We start from the raw sequence: 19145 nt of genomic DNA on the forward strand, positions 1-19145 counted from the left end.
CACTAGAGCCCAGATTAACATATTTAGTCGCGTGCCCGTATCCGGATTTTTGCTGTTAGATTCGCGCGCCAGCGAGAGGGCGGAGTCAGTTGCTCAGGGTTGATGTCCGTACACATTTATTACAGTTGAGCTACGTAAAGAAGGTTGTGAAGAGGTTTCTGTATTTTTCGTTTTATTAAGTTTTTTGGATGAAATTGATGGAAATTGGCTCAAAGAGATTTAAAAATTCGAAACACTGTTTTAAAATTTAGATCCACGTTATCGTAAAATTGATGTCCGATTTGTTGAAATGTGAATAAGACCTTACTTGATTCTCACAGAAAAAACAAAAAAGGGGTTTTGGAGTGAAGCTTAAAGCCTTGCGTGACTATCAATAAAAAGGTAAAAAAAGGTTGTGGGGCCGTTTTGAAGATTCCCCGGATACCTTCATAGCTGCAGTCCACAACCAGGCTAAGGGAAGGCGGTGATACCGCTTTGCTCGTTAAGTTGATGACAGGCCGTTTTTCGGCTCGTTTGAAGGCGGCGCCGATTACAAACCAGGGGGACAGCCTCAGTTGTTCAGTTGGTCTGCTGGAGTTCGACTGCGTGGGTCTCAGCATGTGTATGTAGTCGTAAGCGTGCCGCTATATTGTAACTGGATACGTTGGATTGTACTCTGTCAAGTGAATATCATGTAGCACCATACACGGGCCACAAATATTGACTACAAATAGTGAAAGCGATTTGTTTTTTCAAACTCCTGTCGTCTGTGGCTTTGTGCAGATTACCACGCATGGCGGGCACTTCTAATTATTATGACCAATATTGCGAAAGAGCGAATTGTTGCCAACGAAATGTAAACGGGCGGTCTGCTTTTAACTCAGAATTCAGCTAAGTTGGCATATGGCATGCGGAGACCGCCGCCGTAAGTAGCTTTGGAGGTGTTGTTGTTCCATAAACAGCAGCAAGACAGAGATCCAAGGTCAGAAGGATTTGTGTGTGTCAGTGCATGGCGTTACGACTTGCCATCAATCACCGTGCTTTAACGTAATTAAGCAGCAACGCCAGTCAGCCACCTTCTTAATTCATTCTGCAGAATGAAACTGTATCTGTATCGAATCCGTAGCTTAGTAGACAGCCTGTATCTTTGCCCAGCATTTCCCTTGGGGTAGCATTATCTTGGCAATACAAGGAGCAAGGCTGTGTAGCGCAGTGCTGGTAACTATTAACAGTTTTTGTGTTTTTCTGAAGTTTATCGTCGTTTAGTGTTTGAGTAATGGATTATTTGATATAAATTCTGCCTTGATAACTGACAAGTCGAGATCTGGGCGTCGTAACAATGGAAATACGAAGAAGTTTTGGTTGGTTTCGGTGCCTACTCATCGGGACATTGCTTCTGCTGCTCATAAGCGGTAATGTAAATATACAGTGTGCGGCTTTACAAATAAACCGCCTCGTCGGTTTACGATCTCTGGACAGACCTTTTGCGTCCAACAGTTTAACGGGAACGGTTATATTTTGTGGAAGTGCTGAACACCCGCAAAAACAACCGAAAACCTCATGGATTTAAAGTCTTGTGCGACCAACAAAATTGTAAATTTGAGTCAAAAAATCACAAAACGCCAAGGCTTATTATGGTGTGTCCGCATGTTAAATCCAAACAATGCAATTGTTCGAAAACGCACACACGCCCAGTGTGATGTCATAAAGGGGGATTTTGTAATCGGCGTGAGATTCTTTGTCGACGCAGCAGGTTTGCTTGTTACGACACAATCCGCTTTACGATTCATTAAGCAGGACAACCCCCCGTTGGGTGGTGATGTTTTTGCCGGGAAGAGTAAAAGTCAAAACTACAGAAATAAACGGTTGTCCGCCATGACGCAAAAACACACAGTTGGCCCATATTGACCCAAAAGCTTAGCAGGGCCCTCTCCAAACATTGGAATCTGGCCGCATATAATAAATATCAAGAGTTTAACTTAAACGATTTAGTCATGTTTTATTTTATTTTGGATTCAATGAACAAAAATATTGCCAACAATTTGTGGCCAAAATCTCCACTTAAAACTGCGAGAGTTTAGAGAATATTTTGTGTTTATTCCGTGTTTTCACAACACAAGTTTGTAAAAACAATGTAATCCGGAATACCCTTCGTCCCGTACAATAAAAGACGAACTAATCGAACGACAAACCGCGAAAACGCGATTACAAACTGGCTTGCGTCCAACGCGATTGTCCGAAATTCGACGTCACTTTAGAAACGCTTTGTTTTGATTCGCGCTCTCCACGAAGATTTTGGCGTCGCGATTTTTCACCGCAAACAAACTTTGACGCGAGAGCCACGATTCCATTGTTACATTATTCTGTTTCCTTAACTTACCAAAAGCAAGTTGATGTTTTTGTAAATGAGTTCGATTTTGGCAAAATTAGTGAGTTATCTCAGATCATAATTTGACCAAAAACATGTTTTTCCTTTTGTTTGCACGTTTATCGAAGCCAACGATTAACCCTACTTGTGACGTAATAATCAGGCATTCTCCTAACAATGCACAAACTAGTAAACGGTGATGCAAGTGCGCAATTTTATCGTGCTGGTGTCAACTATTGCGAAATACTCTGGTTGATTTATGGCAAACAAAACGTCACCAACGGGTCGTTAGAAACAGCTCCTAGTACGAAAATGTCAAAGCCGCGGCAACTTGATTTTCGAATGTAAATGTTGAACTTTCCTTACGCTATTTTATGATTTAGAAAACTATCTAATTCTTTACAGAATTGGTTAGTTCGTAAATCTAGTCAAGAAAAACTGGGCGCTGCTGAGACGTTAATCGCGTTTGTTAAATGTGTCGGCTAACGATTAAGCGAAAGCGCGAGACTGAAGAAATGTCGGTTTTGTTATCGTGATATATCGCTTTATGGACTCAGATATGTAAACTACATTATTAGGTTTGGTCGTGAAATATTTATAAGGAAGACTCGGACTCAAAACAATTCTATATCAAGCACCACTATGACGATAACCTAAGGTTAAAATTTCCTGTTATTTCGTATATTACTTTTCATAAAACAATAATTAAAAATATTAAAAAGTCAAATAAATAAAACATGATATGACTTCTTGGCGATCTGAAAATTTCTTTGCCAGAAGAGCTTTAAATTGACTAAACATGTACACGTTCTCTGCAATATTGGCTGAGTCCTTTTGTTTCCAGAATTATGGAAACAATAATATTTTAAACAAATTCTGTCAACGGAACGTTTCATTACCAACTCACAACTTTAGCATGAATTGTTTCAATCTTTTAACACTTGTTATATTTTTTCAGATGTCAACGGAACATGGGTTGGGAGGAGATGTTGCGAACATACGGCAATGGACGAATGCAGACACTCTTGTCTACAGGTGATTTAACTCCCATCTTATACCAGTGGTGTCATGGCTTACACTGTTAAGTGTTTTACGGAATAATTTACTGCGTTTGTTGGACTATGTTTTTAAGTACAGTAAATAATGCATGGTGGCAATGGGCAGATATATTTTGTGTCATACACAAACATTTGCTTATTCGCTTGCCCGCTTTTGTGGGTGCTTAATCGCAACTCAAGTCAGTTTGTTTACAACCCTGATGATGAGCACAGCGGTGTTCGAAACGTTACAAGGATTAGCTTTGGGTTTTCTGTTCCGTGTAATTGTTAAATTTTGTACAAAGTATTTTTCTTCTATTTGGAATGGAAAAGCCAAAGCCAATATGCTTATAGTCATAAACAGACATTTTAAACACCACTGTGTTCATCATCAGTGAAAAGTAAGAATTTTCTTTTGTTCCCAACGGAGCAAAACAAGAACCAGTTGTTTCCAAAAATAACAACAAGGTATTGGTACAGAACAGTCACAATATATCAAACCTCATAAAGTGTACACCATATTCTGATTCCAATTTGGACATGAGTACAATTAATCATATTAATTCGCCATCATAAGCCCGTCTCTACAGCACGGACTCGAACCTCAAGTTAATTCGGTTTTCCCAAAGGTGAAATCGTGCGCTTCTGTGCAAACAAATATACCACGAAAAAGCATTAACTTCCATCCAAACGGCCACCCAATGTCGACAGCCATGTTTTTAACCGCGTTGTCGTAAATACGTTCTCACCTATAACACATTACGCAATTCAACCCAGGGGTTTTGATAGTGCTGGGCGTTCACACATTCACACCGCCCTTCTTAAAACCCATCCGATTTTAAAGCAATTGTAGGGGGCGCATGCCATCTAGGTCGTGCCCACCACGCCTCGCAGCCCCTCAATGGCATATTTTCGGTAATTGGCGCCTCTGGGACAATAACAGCCCCCAAAAGGACCCCCATTGTAGACACCCCTTCTCAAAGTGATAAAATCCACTCCGCACCTATTTGCCAGAAATACAACATTGAACGTTTCGCAGAAATATGTTTTTCCATAGAAATCACGACAAGCTACTGTGCGTCTTGTGCCTCATTGGCAGCCGTTGTAGCGTTGGAAATGTTGGCAAGGTGGCTCTGGTCGCTCGTACGGTGATATTTTGTCCGTTCTACACAATGCCATGGAACAGTGGTTGTTAACCTTTCTGTACTGGTGAACCCCTTTTGATGACGTCATAGTAGTCCTACAGATATCTACCCCTACCCACCCCGCTAAAACAATAAAAGGCGGAATCGTTTGCTTTGTCAATCAAATAGCGCGTGTATTTATAAGTTTTCGTGGACGTTCCTAACAATGTTTAGCGAGAATTTTCCCTATTACGAAAACAAATCAACAACTTTCCCTGATACCAAAACCAGTTATCTAAACTAAGAAGAAAGGAGCGATTATACAGCAGGCGCGTTTAGTAAGCAGGTGTATGAAATGGGGGTGATTCATGTCCCGATTCAAGATCCCAACAGCTCAATACTGGGCACTGAATAATGCGACTGCAAAGAAAACAAGCGACAATTTCGTCCCGCACTTCTCTGGAGACGCTGTTGTTTCTGTCTCCCGACCCAAGGCGCTAATGCTCACAGAGATTCGACGTCGAGAGGCCCTCGCGTTCCACGGTCCGTGTTCGTTCGTTCAAACAAGTACGGAGATTGTGTATCCAACCTGACGCGATGGTTTTCCTAAGCGGCCCCGCGTCGAATCGTTTAGGACGATAAATTCGTGAATATCGTCCTCATCGTTTAATGTTATTATGCCGCTGGTTATCATTTAAAATAGAGTCTGGTTTAACCCAAGTAAATTGCATGACAACAAAAAACATCAAAAAACATCAACAGTTTGTTTAGAATATTGTAAAATTAATTGCATTGTAATTGGGTTCATGATGTTTAAACTAAGCAAACGATGCATTTTTCGAGCTATAATATTTATCTTTTTCCACCAGTTTTGTATGAAATCCCCCGGACGCATTATCTCGCAGACGTATTTGCGAAACGTGACATACAGTATTGACAAATAGGATTATATTCGATGTTGACATCGAAGTAACCCGCACACGAAGTGAATACAAACCCCCTCTAACCCTCCCGGTCGATCGGTGACCATTTATTTGAAAACCTGTCGTCGGGAGGTCACAATTTTTTTAACAACTTTATTCTTTCGAAAGTCGTAGAACCCCAATCACAACATACATGTTGTCATCGCGTCTCCGCTTGTTTACAATCGAGGTATCACGATTTCATTGTCCTGGCCACAAAGTGGTGTAGGAGGCGACACGCGCGCGACACGATGCTCGAATCTCGCGACATCAATCGTCGGGAATTAATTTCGAACTTTTCCTCTCGGCTGTAAATTGTGGAGCGATTCGTTTTCCATGGGAGGATATGTAGTGCAGTATTTACTATCTAACTTTTGGAACAAAATATATGAAGCACCGCAGGAAAACACATTTCTCTCGTTTCTTTTATAAAAGGTGAACTCTAGAGTTGAAATTTGCTGCCAAGCCCGCAACAAAAAATTAAAGATAACGTTTAGGCAAATGTTGTATAGTATATAAAATACTCATTGCAACTAGGAAAAGTGCTGGTGCGTTCTGCATTAGATTCCAATTCTGCATTAGACTTTAATATTTTGGTGATTGTCTGCATCAACACAACGACTGTTATTGTGACAGAATTGTTAAAATGAAAACCATCATTTTCACTTGAACAAGGTTTTATTTCGAAAGGGATTTTAGCTCTGGAACCACTGCAAAAAAAGCATGTGTTGATTTTTCACATGTATTCGCGGCCACTCTGGAGTCGTACGTTACGAAATATCCCGTCTAAACTTGTTTGCGAAACGCCCCAGTCCCGAAATCGAAACGTGCGCATGCCATTTTACTCGAGATCACCGCAAAATAAAAATATCTGCCCAATTTCAACAACTCCTGGTTAAACAGAAAGTAGGATGACGGGGCGTAACTTTCTCCGGGTTTTCAACCGAAATCCGCAAACTCAGTCTCAAGTCACAGATGTTGAAAAAGTCGATCAGTTATCGGTCGGTCATTAATCGTGGCTCCGAAGGCAGGCAAACACTTAAAACTTCGGGCGCCCAAACCGTCCGCATTCTGTTTGCGCGTCGGACAATAAAACCGCTGTTTAAGTTTGTTGACAACACAAAGTTTGACCACTCGTAAATATCATCAGCTTCGTCTCCTCTGCTTCTGCGTGACGTCGGTGGCTCGACGAAATACCGATTTCTTCCATGGCCGGTGCGAAGATATTAATAATTCATGTTTGCTCAGTGGAGACCGGGAGTCGATACACTCGCGTTCCGCCTCTGGTCTTTGATAGATTTGTCGCCAAGTTGGATAAAGCATTCACAACAGAACTTTTGTTCGAATTTTTCATTAAATTGATATAAAACCGCGACTTTATTGACCTAGGTTTGTAATTGCGATGCAGGCTTACATTGACACAAGTTGACGTCAAAAATCCAAATGACATGTGGCAAAGAGGATGTCGAGGTGGCAGGCATGCAAATGTCACTCAACCGTTACCTTGTCGTGTGCCACGTGTCACACATCGATGAACTCTGCCACAGCTACAAATTGCTCACAGAGAATATTTTTATGTCATGTTAGCAGCAGTAATATTCTAGTTGGTTTGGAATTGGTCAAAACCACTTTGAGAGATCCCGAACCAACATTTTACCGCTAATATCAAGCTACCAACGCGACGAATTCGATTGGTGGGAGCGAAGATACCAAGACTTGTGTGAATTAAATCAATCAATGGAAAATTCACTTTTCGGCAAAGTTCTGGATTAAAACAATTAACTTGTTGCTGATGTTCCCTGGCTTAATGTTCAGTTAATTGAAAGTTGTTCTGGCAAAAAAACTTTTTATTATGTCGACGTTTCGGTCGTCATCTAATCTCCCTCCATCGGGACAAAGTGTGTAAACAATACGGTGAATGTAGGGAAACGCGAAAATCGAATTTAAGACCGCCGTATTTATGGCATAGTTTTAAAATATTCTGGTCGGACGAGAGGTCAGAAAAGTCTGTGCACATTTTTTCCGACTGAAAACTTTGCGTTCGACTCGCACTCGAAAATTCGGGCACCGCGGTATGCGAGCAATGTTTCCTGCTCCAAAGTTTTGCATCGAACGAAGTTTTGGCTCGAGACTAGCGCCCAGACGCCCATCGTAACACAACCTAACCCAGGAACCTATGACAATGGGGTCCGAAACGAGGTTCGATTAATTTTCTGTTGACACCGAATCCGCGCCATTGTCCCGTACGTGGTCACGTGACAGATCCACTTGACCCGCGTCTGTTTCCAGGGTAACCTGCATCGCGCTGCTCCTGGTATTCTGTTACGTTCTCGAACCGTCGTTCCCATGACTTGGTAAACGCGAGGGTGATTGTGTTGTGCTTGTGTTCGTCTCGCCGTCTTGTTATGATGCAAAATGCAGAGGCTCTGAAACGTCTGTTCGCCGCCGACCGCCGCCAAATTGACAAAATACACAAGTGCTGCTTGGTGTAGAAACAGGAAGTGACGTTTAAGTTCCAGCGCCGACCACGTTTATGCAGTCCGGAAAATACCTCTACCCATAAAAAAAACTATTATTAGTAGGAAATGTGGGCAATAAAAGGAAAATTAGAGCCAGCTGGAGTTTTTGTACACGTTTGTTTTAACTTTCAAGACCCGAATTCCATCTCAATCGATCAACCGTTATACGTTGAAATTCTTAACGATCGTTCTACGTTTGACCCGGCAGATAAATAATTCGAGTACGACACGAATGATTAGAATATGGAACTCATCTAAGACTGTGTTGTTTCTGATCAGAAAAATCATTTTTATTTGCATAATATTTTTTCCAACGATTCTCTGCCAGGAAGAAGTTTGATTTCGGTCCAGGATGGCAAAGTGAGCGCCTGCAATTAAATCCTGCGTGTGGTCTTTGCGAAGGTCCTATACATCGCAAGATGGCATTTAACCTCAAGCAGAGTCGCGTTACCTTTTAATGGCTTGTGTACCGGACATTGCAGGGTTCTTGCAACTTGCAACATTACAACGTATCGCTTGCTAAGTATTGTTACGAGGCACACGACCCACGTCTGTTGGGGCGTTGACTAACAGCAACCTCACAAGTCGACGGCATGTAATTGTCGGTTCTAACCTGACCTCTGCACCTGGTTTAGTGTTCCTAACACGAGATGGGAGTCAATCTTGTCGCCTCGGAGTTGTGATATGTGATTGCTGGTTGGTTACGCCCTATTTCGGGAATTGGTTACATATGCGGCCCGACGCGCTCAACCCGTTTATCGTCGCGATAAGCAGGTACAATGCATGACTTCACAACAGAAAATATCACAGAAATAAGTTCGCATGTAAGTCATGGTAAATTGTTGTGTGAAATTCGTTACACCAGATCAGGAATTTAAATATTTTTCCCCAACCGCCAAAGGATGGTCCATTATTCCATTTAGAAGCGTGGTCCTTAATTTTATGTTGTTTTAGACCCGAAAATATTCAATCAAGCTTTTTTGCAATATGGATTTCGGAAATCATCTTAAAAAGTCACACAAATGTTTGGCAAAAGAGTGCACAACAAAAATGCCATTTACAAACTCCAGCAACCGACGGAAAATAGATACAGTTTTGCACCGAGTAACAACTCTTTAAACCAACGGGGGTCGGGTTTTAAAGTTCACCGCAATCTTTCATTTCGAAACCTCTTGTTTGGAATGAAGCCAACACGATCAAGAGAGCGTGGCGGCCATTTTGAAAGCCAAGATCGCGGTTGACGCGATTCGAGTTAAATCGGATACGAGCACCACGCATTTCCGACAACACGGAAGATTAGAGTTCTTCTCACCCGCAGCGAGATAGGGGTGATCCGATATTGTTGGACTCGCTCCCCTATTCCCTGTGATATTTGACATAACATAACAGTTTGAGTGAGTGATGTGACCTTCTGCGGTTTAACGGTTTGGCGTTTGGGGGAGGAATACAGAATCCGATCCATTTGATCAGAGAATATCCGGTTTATGCGAAATTCTTCGCGATTTTCTACGCCACCAACCGCTTCCTTGAAACATACACGTCACAAAATTTTGAAAAATCACGAACGGACAAAGCGACTTTTCGCAAACATTTTAATAAAAGTAGAAAAAAGAAAGACATCTGTGCTCTACAGAGCAAAATAAAACATACAGGATTCCATTTTCTCTTTGTTACTTAAACTAATTCAACACCCGGGTGTACCAGGTCCGCTTGCCAATGACCGTGTTATTATCAATAAAGCACACCTGCAATGCAATTGCGTGGCAATTATATGCATAAATTATAATCCCAATGCATTGTATTTGTTGCTGTGACAAACGATACAAATTGCTGTATTTTCCAGGCCAACTCGAAGATGGAATTACTGGAACATTGCAGGAGTGATTACGAAAAGGAAATGTTTAAATGTATTTACAAGCAGGAGAGTAAGCAAAGGTAAAAGTGATTAAAAATTTAACGTATTCTGCAGCATCATATAATTTTGAAGAATTTACGAAAAATAACCATTGCTGCTTTTAAGTGCTCAAATGCCTGAAACAGAAATTTCTTTCTTGTGTCCAGATGTTGTGCAAGAAATTCAGGGACAGCCAAAGGATGCAGAAACCTTTGCGAGAACGCGTTCGGCCCAGACAGAAGATCCCCAACACGACGCGATATCGACGTTGTAGATCGTAGATGCGGTCCAACCATGGGAAGATGTATGGAGGAGTTTGCCAACACCACCCGACAAACCCTCATTGAAAGTGAGTGTAGAAAATAGTCACATTTGAAATGCACGTTTTTCACGTTTGGACAAATCTTGAAGTGTTGAATCCGCAGGGTTAAAATTAAATAAGCAAAGTGGAGCCAATAATATGAATAGTGTAAGCTGCAAACAGATGGCCACTGTTTCGACCTACACCAGCTTCACTGATGAGACCTTTTAGGTCGAAACAGTGGCCATCTGTCTGCAGCTTATACACAACTAACATTAAATGTTCACAATGGCATTTTTTATACCACTCCATCTCCATAGTTGGCGTTTGAAATACTGTTTGGGTCACAGTTATTTTATTTACTTGATTTAAACACATATTTACAACATCAGGCGTAGCCGTTGTGACGTAACATAAACGCAATAACAATGACAATTTGGGAAAGATATTTCCAATAGAAACCGTTTCGAAATATTTGTGGTAAAATTTGGAATTGTTGAAACCTCGAGTGTCAAAAACTGAATTTAAGTTGCTGAAATACCGGATTTAGTTTTTCAATAAAGGCACGTAGGTATACAAGCATTTAACGCACGTCACGCATAATACACACACTTGTCAGCACCCGCAAAATTGTATCTTATTCCCAGCACAAAGGGTAAAAGACACAAATGGTCACTGTTTCGACCTGTAAGATCTCATCAGTGCAGCTGCAATGCAAATATCGTCCATGGTCATACCAAGCTGTACTGATGGGACCTTTTAAGTCGAAACAGTGGCCATCTGTTTGCAAAATTCATATTATAGGCTTCATGGTTGTTTATGAAATTTGATCAGTAGTTTGTACGGTAGTGACCAACCAGAAAAATAATATAAGGTCACGTGGGGATCTAAGATCACAGGAACGCTTTCGTGTGATTGTGTACACCATTTGAGGCGCTTATGTAAGCTCACACGGCTTAGAAGATGGCGAGGCCTTTATACGTGCGAAAGCGGCGGCAAAACAAGTCTTTGATATTGCAGCAAAAATCAATGCTTTCGTTCGTATGGTATGCGCACGCCGGGGATATATGTGAGATCAAAGGCAGAATGTTATTTTGCACTCCATTAAATGCGATGCAATTAGAACGGATTATAACGATCAACCTTTCATAAGGAATTAACGCAACATTTGCCAAAGAACGTTGTTCCTATAGCTGATATAGCTCAATCTTATAACCTAACAATCAATGAAGTAAAATTTATCATACAATACAATCTTTACCACAAAAATGTATAATTAGCTATAATAGAAAGCATTAAATAACTTATATGACAGTTTGAAGGAAGAAAGATTTTGTTTGAATTAGAACACAAAGTGGGAGAATTTATTATTTCAGTTGTTTTTAACAAAATTACAAAGATCGCAATGACGTTGATCTTTTTGAGTATTTTTTAGCTCCTACCTTCCAATATTGAAACGTTTTCGAATGTTGTGAGGCAAAATACCGTTTTAATGGCGTCACAACCGACCGCACAGGAAAATAAACGATATTTTTATGCAGAACTTCCGTGCTGTGAGTTGTCAGAAAACCAGTTGTGCAAAGAAACTTGCCGCAAGATTTTACAATCGGAAGAATCTCCGAGGGAGCCGATCGCCCGCTTGGTGGAGGTATGCGGCGAATTGATTCCCCACCTTCCACTATGGAAATGCTTCATCGAAGAACCCGTGAACAACCACAACACCAAGCTGGGAAGTACGTCACCAGAGCTGATGTGTTGCAACAAGGCGACGTCACACACGTGCAAAGAATACTGCGAAGAAGTAGGCGTTTTTGTTTGTTGTGTACTTTATTTTCTATGTGTTGTACATTGTCTGTTGACTGCGTTGTAAAACCACCTGTTTTATAGAGGTTTTCTACCGTTTAAAGGGTTAACTTTGATTTAACTGCGACAACGGTTTTAACCTTGTTGTCAGAAAGGAAAACGTACAGTGTTGACCGATTTCACTGAAAGCACAGAAAAGCATTTGTAAAGTTTGTGTTCACTTTTAAATGTCAAAATCCGCACACAGTTACCGAGCTTTTTTGTTTAATTCTACGAATCAATGTTAACCCGCCAAGTGTTCACCAGATTTACTCCAACCCGTGGTCGGAACCAGAACACTGGGAAGGTTTCCAGAAAACCTGCAAATCTTACGACGATGAAACGGAAATGACGGAATGTTTGGATGAAGGTGAGAGATTTAACGTCACTTCCGGTCAATTGTGCAAAAGCGAAACAACCAAGTTTTGCACTTAGAACGAAACAATGAAAAAATATCTTAAAAAAATACAACTAGATTTGCATTCAAGTCATTTCATTTGTAATTAGTATCAAAGCAAAATGCCCGTTTCGATTCCCACAAAAACATTTCGCTGTTCCCCTATCGGCGAATGTAAAGTGTTGCGTCACAATCAGGGAACACAAAAACACGTAACGGTTTGTGCTTCTGTGGAGAAACGGTAAAAAAATCCCACAGGTCCCGAGCGTTGAATGCGTTTCCGTTTGCTGACACAACCACACCCGAACTTAATCCAATAATACAAGCCAGGTTGCACCCCGCACTCACGCAGGCGCCCCCTCGTTACTGGGATTATCTGGCACCGGATTCACGCCCTGGTGAGCTCCGGATTTGAACCCAAACCCCTTTGATCTCTTCTCCCGTGGGTGCGGAGATGCTTCCGTTAGCTTGTGTTCGATTGCATTGCGGAAATTGTCCCCTGATGAGTGACTTGCTGTCTCTGCACGTAGTCGTGATTTAGTTCTAGAATCCTAGCCCAGGATCTGTATCACTTATAACCCTCAAAGTTATAAAATGGCAAAATTTGAACATAACATTTCCCAAGTAGTATTTTTATTACAGCTAAATTGTTGTGTCAGAAAAATACATTTCGCCTAATAAGGCATCATCGGTTACTGCATAGTTTCCGTTTTCTAAGCACAATCCTTTGACAAAAGCGTAAAAAAATATTCAATTCCTTCGACGTTGCTGAAAGTATTTTGACCTGATTGCATTTAAAAACCACAGATCATATAAAATGATTCTGAACGGGCCAAGATTTGTATTAAAAGGTCTAGTTGTATTTAAAGTGATCAAAATCTTAGTCGGACTTTGTGATAAGAAATATTACGTCATGCACTCACGGTCACAACCACGTAACCATGTGATTGCTTTCAGTGGAGAGCCCGTGCAAGATGGGATGCAAGGGGTTGTCGTTCTGCACAAACTACAACAACCGCCCGACCGAACTTTTCAGAAAGTGCGACGCCGACGCCGACATGGTGGCTTTGCATTCTTACAAGTAAGATTCACGTGTCTTTGCGGAAAACATTTCGTTCGTTTAAAAGTTTGGGATTTGCGGTTGCCATGGTGATGAGAATGTGAGGGCCAAACGTTGTTTATAAGCATCTATTCTATGACGTCACTATATCCATTGAGACAAGTCTTCAAATTCATCTGTTTTTCGATGCAGACATTTCAGAAACCCAATTTCGCCATAAAAAATACAGTAAAACGTCGAGAACAACAACTCTTCTATGACGTCACTGCCAATCTTTATTAAATTCGAGTTTTGTTGGCCTTCCAGAATGTGGTTGAAAGGTCACATAACGATCATGGGATCGGATCTTCCCGTTCGAGACATTTCAACTTGCGAACCTGAGAAGTGGAAGATGGTCGCGTGCGCTCTTGAGATCAAACCTTGCAGCAGGAAGACTGGGGAGGCAATAATATGCCAGTAAATATGGTTTATTTATTAATTATTTATAGTGGCTTTTATCTGGTATGGTTTATAGGGCGCTGTCCCTCAACGACGTTATTGTTTAACGCATACATGAATTTATTGTTCACTGGGTAAAATTGTTTTAAAATGTAGAATAAAAAATCAGTTTACTTTTTTAGTTGGACTTGAACATTTCTGATCACTTACTTGTTCTTCCAACAAAACTTACTTTGTGCGCATTTTTGGTAAATTTTTAAACACCTTTAAATACCGTTATGTGTAGTATGAAAAAAAGTCATTTTTATTCACTTTTTAAAAATATCAAGAATCCCTAATGTACAGAGCAATATTCCAATACAACAGCTCAGCGGCGTTTAAGTCTAATTACTTTTCTTTCCGATAAAGATCCGATTGTTTGGGACTTCTCAACAAATGCGTTGACAAGAGCCGACTCCGATACCCGCTCACTGTTGAAATGATTTGTGAGAATCTATCGCCAACTCATCTCCAATCTCAGTGCATCTCCATGTCCACTTATACAAGTGAGTCTGCTGTATTTTACAGAATAAGCGCCTGACTCGATAACCCTTACGGTTTTGACGGTGCCTATGCCAGTTGTATTTTTTTGCATATTTGTATTTCATTACTTTTGGACAATTGAAATTTATTTATAGGAAGAAAAAAACATTTCATAAGTTACCTAAAAAATTTGGCGTAAATTCACAATCATTTATTTCCACCTGGTTGAAATCTTCCCGTTTTCTTAGTTGAGACAAATATGTTTCGCTTTGAAAAGGAATTGTCTAAAATAAACAACAAAAACGTACACCGTTTAGCATATCGACTAGAAAAGTTATGCTTGATTGAATTTCCCTTCCAGAAGCCGGTCAAACACCAAAGACAGTAAACGTTACTCAACCTTGCCATCCAAACCCTTGTCAAAGTGGAGAAGTGTGCGTCATAAACAGAAAGCATTGTGACGCAACAAAAGTTTGTCCCAAGTACAAATGCTTACCAGGTAAATGTGAAAATGAGTTCGCAACAATACGAAATACCAAAATGTCGTATTGTGCAGGTTGTAAGCTGGGCCAAGGCTCCAGCTTCACCGTTCCCTTTGGGTCGCTGGTTCGAGTCCTGGACACATCCAGGAAAGAAGGATGTTTCAAAGCTTGCACATGTGCCAGGTCAGGAGATTTACGGATGTGTCGCCAACTTCCGTGCACTGACAGCAAAATGAACTGCAATATCGCCGGCCAAATGAGATGTAAGTGCGGGGTTATCATAGAAAGGTTTTAAATCTAGATGGACAAATATTTGGAAAGATTGGTCAAGGGTTGTACAGATTTTGTGCATTTATATATCTAAGTTGAATGCGAATTGAAAGGAGCTCAATTCGCTCGTCGCAATTGGCGAATAAACGACATTTGTCATTTGATTATTCCGTCATAGAGGCATACATTTGTTTTGTTGAGGTAACAAACAATCGTAACAATCGTCACGCTTAATCAGATAACAATCATTTTCTACTTTCTTCTGTTTCTTACTTCCAGCACACTCGAGCCACTTCCACGTAGATTGCAACTTCTGCAGTTGCTATGGCGGCGTAGTCACGTGCACAAAACGTCAGTGTCTGACGTCAAAGAGTTCGCCAGAGGAGACACGAAAATTTACAGGTGGGTCAGATTTTCTAAATTATTTTATATTTCTTTCTACACAGCTAAGTCTCAATAATTTCTCTAACTCAAATACCCACGAAGGGTCGTTTCCATTCTTACTTCACGCTAAACCTTAAAATTCCACCTTTAAATTTAACACTTATCCTAATTTTTAAAAAGATAGGAAATATTTAAAATAAGGTGGAAATTGTACCATTTGTTGGCCTCTAGCCGTTTACAAACAATTTTTTTCTTCCAGGCATTTCGTGCAACTGTCCGAATAAATATTCACCAGTGTGTGGAGCTGATGGTCGAACCTACCCCAGCATGTGCGTGGCTTCCTGCTTCGGAATGAAAGTCGGCCAAATTTCTCCGGGGTCTTGCGTCGACCAAAATCCTTGCCGCGGGAACCCTTGCGGGAAGAGAGAAAGGTAACGGATGTTGTAACACACTGTGCATAAACATGGGGCCATTCATATGAATTTTGTGAGCTTACATACAGATGGCCACTGTTTCGACCTGCAAGGTCTCGTAATTACTTTTGCGTATTAACGGGATTTAAATGTGGTTTATCGTGGCCACCTTGCTTTAGCAATGGTGATAAGAGTATATCTTGTGTTAACAGATGCGTGGCGTCTCCAAGAGTCTGTCTCACCCAAGTTCACAAGTGCCAACAATACGAATGCATACCGAGGTACAGAGTGTGCACCAAGTGGCTCCGCAACGCCATCCAGCGGTCGTTGGGTCACCATAAATCGATCCATCGCCACCAACATATTCACGATGACGAAAAGGTATAGATTTCGATTATTTTGGGACATTGCCAATGTCAAGTTTGTAAAGTTATGGTCCACTGAAATACAATTTTTTGTTGCTTGTATGATTTGAAGTTGTTCAGGAAGAATTACGTTTACACAAGGAAAAATAAGTGTCCGTTTGTTTGAAATATTTATTGCAAACATTCATCTTAGTCATCTGCCAGAATAAAGGGGCCATTTCATCTATTTATTGTAGCAATTATTGAATTCCAAGTTGCAGATTTGCAACTGAAGCCTCGGTACAAAAACAAGTTATGCTCTCAGACACAGCATTTGTTTTTGTACCGCAGCCAACAAAGCGAGACTGAGACTTCTGACATAGAAACTAGGCTCGCCTATTAACAACACTATGGTTGATTTGACAGGTCGCTCTATCCTCCTCGCATTTCTTCTCCGCTGCCGCGTTTCTTTCAAACGAAAGTATTGCTTGTGACGTAAACAATCAGCAGTTCGATGACGTCTGCAAACTTATGCGCGCAAAAAGACGGAATCTCTCCTACACGGGGTCATGCAAGGTAAGTTCCCCTTTCCCGTTAAAACATGACGTTCGGCAAATACAAGAGCCACGGTTCAGATCCTCTCAATACATTTTCAGAGCACCTGCGCTGCTGTTCACGCTCGACCGGTTTGTGGCCACGACCGCGTGACCTACAACAGCTCATGCGTAGCGAAAGCCAATGGAGTGTTGGTTGATCACGTGGGACCTTGTGAAAGCATCGGATTGACTGATGGTGAGTCTTACGTCATTGCTAATGTTGTAATTAGTGCGTGAATGTTGAACGCTCTGGTTTTTGTGAACAGTGACGTCACAATAAAATACCACAAGAAACGTGAAGAAAAAATAGGTAATATTTTTGTGTGTTGTTGTTTGAAGACAAGAAAAACGCAGACGCTTGCAAAAACATCGAATGTCCCCCTCTTGCAAACGAAAAATGCAGAGCGATTCGTCCACCTGATGAGTGTTGCCCGATTTGTGGCGGGCTTGTTCGTATAATGCTGAGTAGACAACATCTCGATGCCATAACTGAGGACGTTTGGAAAGGTACCCGGTTTTATTTGCTCTCTATATGTAGTTTCTGTGCTTAATACCTTGTAAGAGTGATTTTTTTCTTTCAAAACTCAAACTTATTCCATTAAAATAGCTTTTTTTGTGAACATTTTGGGATACTGTTGTATTTCTCGTTATAAACTTCAGATCCTTGGTTGAATTCCAACATAACATACAACACTTTTACAGGGCCCGTAACGGTACACGACATTGTGGGACAACTTCGGGGTCGTCTGAACGTGCTCGAGTGCGACATCTCTGGCCAACTTACCACCGAAGGAGATCTGTCCGTTCTCGTCGTTTCAAACGTAAAGAAACCGTCCTTAGTTCAAGTAAGTATTGAAAAATAAAGTTGAAAGTCTGATAATATTTCACATTGCATAACGCATAACGCATAGTATTTCGAACAAATGTTTGACACTTCAGTATAATTGGATAAAACGCTTTTTAGCCAAAACATTTACGAGTAACGACGCGTTGATCTACTGCTAGTGGCAAATGCATTTCATGCCTAGCAACAGCATTTTATCACGCTTTATGTAGGATGAACTTTATTTGCGATAAATCTTAAACCAATGTGGGGAAACTCCTTATTACCAATCTTGCAAAATGTTAATTTTCCACAACCCTGTTTTTCAGGTCGAAGCTTGCTCCCGTGAAGCGGAACGAATTTCGAAACTAATCAACACTCGAAGTCCAATGCTGACGTCATACTTGACACTTTCGCCCCTAACTGCCGCCACCCTCTCTACGTCAGAACACTCCAGCGCCGCTGTGACATCACAAGGGGTGTTTGCGTTTGTCGCCCTCATGTGGCTGGCGCAGTGGCTTTTGCTGAGATGTTTCGCTGTAACGTGATGCATGACGTATGGAGTGACCTTTGGCGACGAGAATAGTCTCCGCGCAGCCGAGTTCTGCGCAGTGGAGAGAGACCAAAACCGTTTGAACTTTTTGCGTTCGTATGAGATTGTTGGCGAGGCGATAGACTTACTATTTTGTTATTGTGGTGTCTGGGTTTTGTTTTCGAAAACGCTTTTTGTTTAAAATGCAGTAACAGCAAAATATCTACCTTTTCATCCCCATTAAACGTCCGAGTCAACAAAAAAATGTCAACGTCTTTTTCTAATTGAAATATTTATATATATATTTTCTTCCTTCACTGTGTTTCGCATTTTATTGCGTCTGTTCCGTTGTTAATATTTCACCTCACTCGCTACAAAACGTCGATGAAAAGATTTCAGAGCAATTCTCTTTTTTCACAAAAAAAGATACGCTTGAACAATTTCAACACATTGTCCCCTATTGAGGTATCAAGCAATGGCATTTTTATGTCCCAACGTGGTTTTAAAGATAAACATCTAAATGATAAACCTGCCTATTCATGTTCCAAAAGTGCTTTTCAACCAATGTTTGCTACACGAGTTTTTTCTACCACGATGTCGTTTTTTGTAGATTTTTTATCTGTTCTCTTTTTAACGTACTTGTTATTTTGTAGATGTATTTTTTTCGTAACGCACGGTGCAACACTGCCGCTGTGCCCGGTTCTTGCAAAATAAATGTTCGTTTACCGAAAGAAAAATTTCAATTTACTTGAGTCTATTTCCAAATTCCAAATTTCAAGTGGGCCGCTATCGTGTTCTGATGATGTGTTCGCCATTAAGGGTAATTCATTAAGTATAAGTATAGCTGCATGAATTACA

The 19145-nt window shown here is 40.9% G+C and overlaps 1 protein-coding gene across 2 annotated transcripts in view; it reads left to right on the forward strand.

Annotated features, from left to right (window-relative positions):
• LOC145913217 (reversion-inducing cysteine-rich protein with Kazal motifs-like) overlaps positions 1–19012 on the forward strand; it is a 34632-nt gene extending 15620 nt beyond the window's left edge. Inside the window, exons 1-19 of one of the 2 annotated variants that reach the window (XM_083000796.1) lie at positions 1235–1391; positions 3306–3382; positions 9833–9924; positions 10051–10232; positions 11726–11985; positions 12294–12396; positions 13381–13504; positions 13790–13939; positions 14330–14466; positions 14805–14942; positions 15000–15188; positions 15475–15597; positions 15839–16010; positions 16205–16373; positions 16763–16912; positions 16993–17128; positions 17272–17439; positions 17635–17777; positions 18085–19012. In XM_083000796.1, coding sequence (XP_082856922.1) covers positions 1319–1391; positions 3306–3382; positions 9833–9924; positions 10051–10232; positions 11726–11985; positions 12294–12396; positions 13381–13504; positions 13790–13939; positions 14330–14466; positions 14805–14942; positions 15000–15188; positions 15475–15597; positions 15839–16010; positions 16205–16373; positions 16763–16912; positions 16993–17128; positions 17272–17439; positions 17635–17777; positions 18085–18303 — 2805 coding nt within the window. In that variant the 5' untranslated portion in view covers positions 1235–1318 and the 3' untranslated portion in view covers positions 18304–19012. Of the gene's footprint in view, positions 1–1234; positions 1392–3305; positions 3383–9832; positions 9925–10050; positions 10233–11725; positions 11986–12293; positions 12397–13380; positions 13505–13789; positions 13940–14329; positions 14467–14804; positions 14943–14999; positions 15189–15474; positions 15598–15838; positions 16011–16204; positions 16374–16762; positions 16913–16992; positions 17129–17271; positions 17440–17634; positions 17778–18084 lie in introns of those variants that run through there. The other variant, XM_083000795.1, reaches the window with a different exon arrangement.
• The last annotated feature ends 133 nt before the right edge of the window (positions 19013–19145 follow it).

Source organism: Ascidia mentula, chromosome 9 (genome assembly GCF_947561715.1).
Source record: "Ascidia mentula chromosome 9, kaAscMent1.1, whole genome shotgun sequence".
Taxonomy (NCBI): Eukaryota; Metazoa; Chordata; class Ascidiacea; order Phlebobranchia; family Ascidiidae; genus Ascidia; species Ascidia mentula.